An 11,092-nucleotide genomic window follows, 5' to 3' on the forward strand; every position below is an offset into this window, starting at 1 on the left:
GCTTTTAGGGCTTATTAAGAGGTTAATCTAGTGCTGTGGAAGTCAGTTTAAGATGTTCATTGACCAAGATTTGTGTTGGCTGTATGTACGTAGGAATCCAATCAGCCTTCTTCTCATGTAATAAATTTGTGAAGGATATTTTAATATCCATTGTAAATACCTAGTTACTATACTTGGTTGAGTAGATTGTATATTGAAAGATTGTAGATTGTAGATTGAAAGTTCATGACAAAGATGGCTGTAATTGATCATGAAGTCCTCAAATAATTTTACAGGATTTCCATCTTTTTTAAAGGAAGTAAAGTGAGCAATCAATTTAGGAAATTACATGTAGGTCGATCATAGAATCATAGAACCGTTAAGGTTGGAAAAAACCTAATATCTTAGTGATATTAAACTGAACTATTATTTGATAATGTGGCCTTATGCAAATATTTTCTTTTTTTCTAAAAGATTTCGAAGTATTGCTAAATCATACTTCAGAAGAGCAGATGGTGTCTTACTGCTATATGATGTAACATGTGAAAAAAGCTTTATTAATGTGAGAGAATGGGTGGATATGATTGAGGTAAGACCCTTGCATATGTTAGAACTTAAAAGCTATGTTTCACTGCACTATTAGGTTTTTTTATTTATAAAATTATATTAGATGTAAATTGTAATTATCCAGACTGGAGGCTGTCATAGAAATAAAAGCTATGTGGAAGTCCTAAATGTATCCTGATATACTCAGTTAGAATTCAATCTGATACATCTTTGTGTGTTAAAGGATGTTGTGCAATGACACTCTTACCATTCACTTCCTTTTAAAATGAATGTGACAGCATATTTCAGATACCTTCTTGTGGATGGCTTGAATATTCCTTGGAGTCTTTGCATTTTAAACCAATGTATTAGATTCTGTAAATTACCTATAGCTTAAGTGAAATTTTCAGTAATTCTTTCTACTTATGCTTCTTGGTTTTTTTATTTGAATATGAATTCGCATGTAGTGCAAGGGGTTTTTCTCTTCTGCTGGGGATGCTTAATAGGAGGGAAAGTGGCAAGCAAAATACTTAGTTCATCTTCTGTGAAAGCATTTTCTTTTAGTCATGGTATAGGAGTTGGTTACTTTTCCCTTAGTAATTTTGTCATACAGCATTTAGATGCAGTAACTAATTCCATTAGATTACCTTAACACATTAAATTCCTTTTTGGGAAACAAGGCTTATGGGAATGGAAACATGTCTTTGCGGGCTGAAAGTTAAGCTGACTGCTTACATTTAGAGTGCTTTATAGAAAATTCTCAGCATAGCTTTTATAATTTGTCAGTTTTTTTCTACTAGTGTACAAGACTTTGTGGAAAGGAAATTGATATAACATGATGATGTTAGCCATTTCTTTGTGTTGTGAGTGTTCTAGCAATAACAGGATGTGACTCCTTACAGGATGCAACTCATGAGAATATTCCAATTATGATGGTGGGAAACAAGGCAGATCTCCGTCAAGATGTTACAGAACAAGGGCAAAAGTGTGTGCCTATAAACTATGGAGAAAAGCTGGCTATGGTAAGGTCCAAGTGTACCTCATTAGTATAAAATGGTCTTAGGAATTTTTATCTGAAAACCATATGAGAAACTAGTAAACAAAGGTAATTTTATGCTCATTTGTCCAAGTCAAGTAATGCAGATTCATGGACTTAGCATTAATCTATCGTGTTTTGATGGTGTTTGCTGGGTTAAATCACATCTCAGTGTCTGCTGAGCTGAAGTTCACTATTGGCTCTGAAAGACTTCTCAGTCTTTCTCATAAAAAGGTGGATGGACAGACGACTGAGTTTTTCTGCTGCTGAATAGAAGTTGCCAGTTCAAATATGAGGCACACTATTGACTGTCTGTCCAGATTTTCTGTGGAGTATTTTCATCTTCAAGAGACTCTTGTATTCCTGCCACATGTGCGGAAAGAAAAAAATAATTTTCTGCTATAAATAGAAGTGTGAACAAGTTTTTTTTGCATGTATTTATATAGGTCAAAGCGATGCACAAATCCTGTGTTTTGTAGAATAATAGGAGGAGTCTTAAGGGTCTTGGATGGATGAGTGCTTGCACAAGTGATTGATTATACTGGGATAGATACCATGTCTGTCACTTGTGGAATGATGTTTTTTTGGTTAACTTACAATAACCAGATGCTATAGTTACAGTAGCTAGCAAGTTAGGTTAAGTAACCTGTCCTGGCCACTTTCTTACTATTTTACAGTCTTGTGGACAAGAAGATTGAATTTGAGCATTAAGTTTATAATATGGCTTTTTTTCAGTTTATTAATTCAGAATATATAAACCAGAAGTAATTAAAAAACAATTACTGTTTTATTTCACAATACTAAAGAGAATGTGTTGGACAGTGAAAAACACTAGCAGAAATCCTGTTCATTTAAATGTACTGTCATTCTTTGTGTTATTCAGGAAACAATTTGTAATTAAATGTACCCATTCACATGGGAGCCATATCAGATCAGTTAGCTTAACATTTTATTTTTACTCACAGACTTACAATGCACTATTCTGTGAAACAAGTGCTAAAGATGGATCTAATATTGTAGAAGCAGTTCTTCATCTTGCTCGGTAAGTAACTATGTTTTATTTTCACCTAAACACATGTGAGTATATTTTATAAAGAGGACATTGTATGTGAATACACATGGAAAGATACACATATAGTTTTAAAATTGTACCAATGCTAAAAAAATTTGAAAAGAATACTCTGTTAAATCATTATAGATAAATGCAAGATGGGATGTATTCACAGTTTAATGAAATAAAATTTTTGCTTGAAAATATTACAAAGCTCTGTCAATAATTAAAATTTAAACCAGGACTCAGTTACAGAGCCCACAATTTTAAGATCTGTTTGCTGAGTGAATTGTAATTTTAATTGTACATGGATTTGTTTTCTTGATGATACTTTTGTAATTTATTTTGAAATGTAATAATTCTATGTGTAATTATTTTTGATTCTCTTACACATATTAATATTTATTCAGTTTTATTTCTGACCATTCTAATTGCATATATTTTCTTTGATGTCCCCTTCTCTAAATTATTTACAGATAGAAATTCTGCTTATGTACATTTAGCACCCTGGTATTTCTGTTATAGTGTGTGAGCCAAATATTACAATTCTACTACCTTTTCAAACCATTTTTGGTTAAAGTATAATTTTGAAAGGCCTGTAAGAAAGAAGAAGTTGTGGTTCCAAGAAAGTGGTCTGTAACCCATAATCAATCATACATGCACAGCTTTTAAGTCTGCATTTCTAAAAAACATCCAACAACATGCATTTTTTCTGTGAAAGTAAATTCATACTTGAAACTGAAGTTATTTGTTTTTGTACTTAGAGCTATGAACATACTTTTTTTTACGATAAAATACAGATGCAAATAAAAACTTCTCAAAAGAAATGGAAGATAAATCAGAACATGAGGGAGTTACTAGATATTAAAAAAATTCATATTTTTATCACTATGAATTGAATAGAAACGTCAATATGATTACCAAATTGGAAACTTGTGAGACACGTTGATTCTGTGCTAATTTATATTGTATTAGCCATACAGTAGATGGTGATGAACTCTGCAGCATATAGTGGTAAAAATAGAAGAATGAACATGAATAGAAATGTGTTAATTGAGTGCAAGTTTTTGTTTTTGTTTTTTACAGTGAGGTGCGAAAACGAAGTGATAATCAAGATGATACAAGATCAGTAACCAGCCTGGCTGGGACACCTGTCAAAAAGTCAGCACTCACAAAAACCTGTTGCAATGTTTAAATGACAGATAATTTTCCTTAACTAAATAACTTGTATATTTAAAAAAACCCAAGTTAACAACTAAACCAAAATATTTCAGTAGTGTTTCCTTTTTATTATGGATTTATACATTTGTATATTTAGAAGCTACATATAATCTTCAAAGTCCAGACTCTACTTTCTACTCATTCAAATTTGTGAAATTGCTTCACTCCATAGACTCTTTCTTCAGTTTTTTAAACTAATATTATTCAGTGCAATGAGCTCAGAATCAATGCTACAGTAGTCACTGCATACAATACTGTAATATATATTATTGTCTCTACCTGCATGTTTCTTCATGGCATTCGTATTTCTTATATACAGAACATAGTAATATCCAGTATCACTCACAGGTAAAGAAAAAATTACAGCTTCAGTTAATATAATCTCTTTTTGATCGAGTCTGCTTATCTAGTTTATGACAGCCTTAAGTATATGTTGATTAAACATTTCTTAAGAAAACTCCAAACCATTAAGGGTTGCCTAGGTCCAAGTAATCCCTAAGTTTAGCGGAACCAAAATGGTCTTTATCAGGAGAAGACAGTGGCAGGTGCATGGTATTCTGGTGTAGTTCCTCAAAAGTTGGCTAGTTAGAATGCATTTCATTTTGAGTGTTGGGGTTTGACTAAGAAGTGAGAAATAGACTTTATAACTGATCCTACACAGCTAAGAGGTGAAAGAAGCATTTGTCTGGACTATTACAGTTCAAAATTCCAGAGAGAATGTAACACCTGTGATATGTAGAATTGCTGAAATGAGTTATGATCCAATATCTATCTGCCTATTTAAGTTAGATGCATATTGTTACTACAGACGGGTCCAAGTTGTAATTTTTCCTTTGCTTTTTCAATTATCTTCTATTCAGTCTCTAACTGAAAGATTGTAATAGTACATAGGAGTCTGATTTAATATATATTTTAATACATTTTTTATAAGTTTTAAATCAGCAGATGAAAGAATTGCTGCACATGCACAAGCATTTGTAAAATTTTTTCAGTAAAAGAACCCTGGAATGAGCAGCAATCACTTTAATGAGAGTTCCTTCAACTGATTTTAGAAAAGTTCTGAGAAACTTACCCCAGAGGGTGGTAGCTTTAGGTGTCAGCATCTCTAAACTGAATTTTGCTTAAAATAGTTCCCAAGAGTTCCATAATGTAGTAAAAAATTATGGGCATTTGTACAGTTAGCGGTCAAAATCCAGTTCTTCTTAGCTTTCACTGATTTTGATCAAAATAGGATAGGATCTTTTCAGAGCCAGAAAACTGTTGTCTTCTCTGTTTCCATTAATAAAACATCTTCAAGCTGAAGCCTAGTTTAGTAAATCAAACCTGGATAAAGTTTCATCAACTGATGGAAAAACCGTATGACTAGTAGCTGTTTGTTGCATTTTATTAGCACTGTATGGCCTGTACTGTGTTATCTCTTGTATAAAACATGGGGATCTGATAAACAGGAAGGTTCATAATTTACAAATAATAAAAAGGTTTCAACTAGGAAAATAATTGGTTTTAGGCATCCTTTCAAATATGTAATCAGAGCAGCTAATCCTTGGGTAATTATCAGAAAATTTTTTACCAAGAGAGAGAAATCTAATGCCAGAATGAATAAGACATTTTATTTCACTGTATAATAGTTCAGACCTAGAAGACAAAACATGTTTGGTGAGGGTTCTTTGAAGTACTAGGAGAATCTTCACATGCTACCTAATTCCATGCAGGAGATTTCAGGGTTGTAGCATCTTCCCAAACAGCAGTACAGGATGCCTCACTGTAGTTCTGAGACTTACCTGAAGCATGTGGCAGAGAATGCAGGACACTCAAGTGTATCCGAAATATGCCTAATCACATACATATTGTTTGCTGTTAACCTTACATTATTTAAAAAAATTAAAATACAGCTTCAATTAGCTTCTTTGAGCAGAAAAGCCAAATTTAACTGACTGCTTTGATGAGGGCCTCTTCTGTGTTCTTTGTGTGAACCCTTCCCTTTGTCCATATGAATGAAATGGAAATTAATTTGGGCAGTGTTTGCAGTAGGGAAAAGTGTGGAAGATTATATAGTCCTTGGTTTGTGAAGTGTGAGCCTTCAACATGTAGGCATTTGCATTTTCTTGGGATAAGATCAAGATTATAAATTGTTACTTATGTTCCAAAAATGTTTCTCACTCAGTGTTGTTAGCTTGGAGAGCCTGGACTAGGGATCAGTGTTCTAAGTGTGTGTCCGGAGCTACTGTGTTTCACCAGCTTTGTGGTCTTGGCCCCCAGTAAATGAGGTGCAGTGTTTGCTTAAACATTATTGACACACCTGCATGAGCAAAGTGTTTTGGCTGGATACAGGGAATCACATAAAGTGATTTGCAGGAAGGATTTCTGGAAGTGGTTTTGTCCAGCCTTCCAAGGACTCAAGCAGAGATGGACTTTGGCTAGCTCTAGATTTGGTTATCTGTGGGGTTGGATAGTCTGCCTGTGAAAATGCTCTAGGACAGAGGTATTCCTACCATTCTGGGCAACATGTTCTCATACTTGTCCTCCTTTTCTGGATAAACATTTCTTTTCATGTCCAACTTCAGTTCCCCAAATGACTACACATTTCTAACAGTTTTCCCCCATTCTGTAGAAGAATTTGACTATAACCTTGGTGATTTCCCTTTCAGTATCTGTAGCTCTCCCTTGGCCTTCTCTCCACCAGTGTCACAACATCAGGAGTATCTCTTGCAAAATGTCTCTGGGTTTCACATCCCAGAAATAGCAGCATGCGTGCATGTGTAATAATTGCTTTCATATCTAATATTTTTATCATACAGAGGGTGCCATGAGAGTATCCATGTTTGTAGAGAGGCTGGTTGAAGGACATAAGTTCAGGGACTTGCCTCCATACCAGTTTTTCCCTCTCTGCAGGCCACTGATGTTTTCGATACTTTTGTTTTTCATTTATTTTAATAACCAAAATCTACTTATGTTATTTAGTCAAATTATGTAGCCAGAATCAATTTATTAAGTTCTGTAATTTTTTGAGTCATGTAAAGCAACTTTAATTTGAAACAGTGTTGTTTTCTAAATAAGATTCAGGGTTGAAGGTTGTTAGCTGTTAACAAAGTTTTACCTTGGAGGAAATTTATGATCAACGTCTAGAGGACTGAAAATGCACTATTAAATGGGGATATAGCTATAGCTCAGTTGGAACTCATTTTAGAAATCCTGTGATGGTCAGCTCCATCAAATTTTGAATGTTCACATAATACTGTGTTGAATTTATGTTAAAGCAAAAGAACTTGTAATATTTAAATCTAGAAATTAAAGCATGTATTTATACGTGGAAATAATGAATGCATAATTTTTTCTGTTGTTTCACTTTAAAAGGTTACCTTGTCTTCCGCCTAAAAGGTAAAATGGCAAACATCAGCTTTATGCTCTGACATGGTTGCACTATTGTCCTTTGAATGTTTTTATGGTTTTGTTTAGTACATAAGAACTATTTGTTTAATCACACAAATTTATTTTTTTAGTCGGTGAAAGTGTTCCCTTAAGACATATTTATTTGAAAAAGAAATGTCTTTTATGTTTTTCCTCGTGATCTGTAAATAAATTATTTTTATTCAGTTGACATGGAAACATTATTTTATCCTGTATTTTTGACCCTTTTTAATTGTAATTTATTACGCATTTCTGAGGCAATAATTCCTATGACACACTCCAAAAATGTTTTGATCATGTAAGTTCTTGTAACTACTTTGTGCCTGTTTAGCATATATTACTGGCTTAATAAGACAAACTTCAGCTTCTAAGTTCTGTCATTGCCTTACATGGCTTAAGTATTTTTCTGTGTAACTACTTTTGTATTGACTAGAAAATCCTCTGTTAGGAAAAAAATTACGGTTCTAAATCTGTATTAGATGCTAAAATGTAGTTTAAGGAAAATATCTATAGGCCACTCCTTCAAGGAACATCGTTCAGCTGTGCATACATGCAGATCTCCAAATAAAGTAATAAGTTCTATGCTAGTGTAGGCAATCCACATATATATCCTTTTAAAGAGGTTTTCTATTTTTTCTCCTATCAGCTGTTATGCATCAATGGAAGGGTAGCATTTTAGGTAAAAATACTGTAGTCAACGATCCCTGATTCATAAACCAAAGAGAATAATATATTCATGGTACTTCATTATATTATAAAGAAACATATTTTCAAGATGTTTCTAGTTGTGTTAGATAATTGTAAAAATGGACTAATATCTCATGTACAGTTCCAGTGGCCTTTACCACTACCTCTACCAGACTTGATATAGTGTGTAATTCTCTAATGCTGTCTGGGCTACTTATGGATTAGAGAAGCTTTTTGTAGAGTGCCAGTTATTTTATTATTTATCTTCCACTCTATTACTCTCAGTCCTAATCCTTTTTTATTGGTATCCTTAGGACTAGTAATACCAATATTTGTTATTATTAATTTTTTAAAACTATTCCTTATTTTGAGGAAACTTCCTGTAAAAGAAAATGTGACTCAATATGTAAAATGTTACTGAGTCTGTACAAAGAAGTCCTTTCTCTGCAATTCTGCTCCTTGAGTTACAGCTTCAGATAGCTGGACTAATACAAAATTAATCATGAAGTGGCTGAGTAACAAATAAAACCAAGCTGTGGAAGTTTCCCACTGCATAGAAAAGGAAGCATGTAAAATGTGAATCTCTTTTTAAACTAGTATGAGGAAGAAATTGTACCCATTGTGTGTTCATCTTTGATAAAAGTCTGTATATACTATAAATAATTCTAAATTATGAAAAGGTTTTAAAAATTTCATACAACTAAAACTGGATTTAGTGCAGCTTGTCTTTCCTTGAAACAACTCATCATTTACTGTAAGTTTGTATATATAGGTTCAAAACTGACACCTTTCCTGTATTAAAAATTACTGTATAATAAAATACGCTTCAATAGCCATTTTTCTAAAGTGTATTTTCTTATCAGTACATACGAACAGCAGTCCAGCATAACATCTGTGACCTGTCAGCTTAATGCTGTTGTTGTTCACTGACTTCTGCAGCCAGTTGCATGCAAGAGTGATGCAACTAAACACCGGTATCTGGCTGCCTCCAAATTTTTAGCCTCAATGAACAGTCATTAGCTTTGAGCTGAGAGATGTCTCTTACTGTGATTCTCAAATAAATCTTCTGTACTTCTTCACAAAGATGCTGTACTGTACTGTAAAGATGCTGTGCTGTAAATTAGCTGTACTTCTTTACAGAGATGCATTAGCCATGCTCTCCCTAACCACTAAGATGTGATATTGGTAAAGTAAGAAAGAAAAGAAAATAAGTAGCCCAAAATAACAAGCCTCTTGCAAATATGCTTCATGTAAGACTCTAGGCATCAAGCAAAAAATACTTAGGGGGACGTATATCAAAGACAAAAAATGCCCCAAAATACAAATTAAAAGCTGCATCAGGTAAAATTGGCCCACTTAGATGTTACCATGGAATCACAGAATCGTGTAAGTTAGAAAAGACCTTCAAGACCGAGTCCATTGGGTAAGACCAAGTCCTGTACTTCTAAGCTCACATGTGACCACTAATGATTGGATTTGGAGCTGAAGCATGAATGTGTGCTGTTTCTGAAGGAGAACAATAAGCCCTGGAAGGATGGGATGGGGATGAGGGGTGTGTCACTGTCAAAATGCCCTTTTCAAAACCCAATTTCCTTTCTTTTAGAACTCAAGACATCATATTTGCTGATGTCTTGAAAAATACCTCTTCAGGTATTTTTCCCTTTTATTTTTGTAACCTCTTCTTCACCAGCCACAAAAGCAGTAAGAATTAAAATGTGGTTTTGCTTCCTTTATTGCTTCCACAAATTAAAAGTTATTGTTGAAACTGAATCATTTAGCCATATTTGACACCTGATGTTATCAATGTATAATCAGAAACTATTTTTATAATCTTACATTGGGGGCTATATCTTTACTGACATAGTCAGCAGGGAAGTCTAGTTCACCATCTAGTGGTGTAAACCAAGGAAAATTAGGCGTGCAACAACAAAAGCTGGTCTTACTGCAACAAAAAATACATACCTGGTAGTTTTGTTTAAACTTTTCTGTTACTTTCTGCCAATAATCGCAGATTTTCTAAGAACTTGCTATTGTTTTCATTTTGAAAAAGGTATTTTAAAAAAATCTTAATTAAAAATAGGAAGCAAATCAAAGACAGAATCAAGGATGTTGTCCTTAAAAAAATGGAAAAAAAACCCCCATGCATTCCTTATGATCAATGACAAAATGTAAGATACAGGAAAAAAAGACAGGGACTATATTTAGTACACAATGCTGACTGCCTCATGTTTGTTTTTCCTGAAAGTAGCTTTCCACTTCAGTCTGTATCCATTCCTGTGGAATGTTTCCTTTTTGTAGCTTTTAGGGTATTGTTCTTTTCATGTCACAAACATATTTTTAGAGATAACTGTAGTTGGATTAGTTGGAGAAAATCTTCAGGAATTTTGCAGTAAATTTATCAAAGTTCTCTTTATCAGTTGAGTAAGTTAAGTGCCTGAGATTTGCAATGGTTCCACAAAACAAACTCACTTAACATTTATATTCTGAATAGATGCACATTCTAAGATAAAATAAGGAAACAAATTAACTGTGAAAAATGTCTAACTAAAACCAGGTCTGTGAGAGCAGATGGTACTGTATGAAACTATATGTGTAAGTGATGAAAATAAAAATAGAAGCTATTTATTGAGTGAAATGTTTTAGATTAATCTAAACCCCAAACTGTGAATTATAGTACCAGTTTGTGAAGTAGTTGATATTTTCCAAAATACTTCTGCTAGTGTTTATGCTAAACTAAAGACATTGTTCTGGCACAATCAGAGCTGTAATATTAAACTTTTCCATAGCTGAGTTCTGGACCACAAGAATCCTAGCTGCACCATACACAGCCCTTGCCAACTCTTGCAATTCTTACTCATTATACTTGATCAAACTGGTGGGAATCTGAACCAAAGCTGTATAGATGAAGTAAATTCTCCTAAGAGATTTCTGCAAATGCACAAGAATACGTATGCTTTTTCCACATGTGTTTCCAAGTCATCAGAAGTGACCAAACACAAGTGATAGTGTAAGGCTAAGCAGTGACTAGTAAACTTGGTTTGTACAGCAATGATCCAATTCTGGAAAATCACATTTAGGGAGCTATATATGTACACATACCTGTATACACGTAAACATTAGAATATATACTCTTTCTTCTTTTTGTTTATATACAAACATGCACA

The 11,092-nt window shown here is 33.6% G+C and overlaps 1 protein-coding gene across 1 annotated transcript in view; it reads left to right on the plus strand.

Moving 5' to 3' along the window:
• Positions 1-7,431, plus strand: part of RASEF (RAS and EF-hand domain containing) — a 32,558-nt gene extending 25,127 nt beyond the window's left edge. The window contains exons 14-17 of the mRNA XM_071424865.1: positions 454-568; positions 1,428-1,547; positions 2,527-2,603; positions 3,699-7,431. Coding sequence (XP_071280966.1) covers positions 454-568; positions 1,428-1,547; positions 2,527-2,603; positions 3,699-3,807 — 421 coding nt within the window. The 3' untranslated portion in view covers positions 3,808-7,431. The remainder of the gene's footprint in view (positions 1-453; positions 569-1,427; positions 1,548-2,526; positions 2,604-3,698) is intronic.
• Positions 7,432-11,092: the final 3,661 nt, after the last annotated feature.

This window comes from Agelaius tricolor, unplaced genomic scaffold, assembly GCF_023055355.1.
Source record: "Agelaius tricolor isolate 1412-34295 unplaced genomic scaffold, bAgeTri1.0.p SCAF_4, whole genome shotgun sequence".
Taxonomy (NCBI): domain Eukaryota; kingdom Metazoa; phylum Chordata; class Aves; order Passeriformes; family Icteridae; genus Agelaius; species Agelaius tricolor.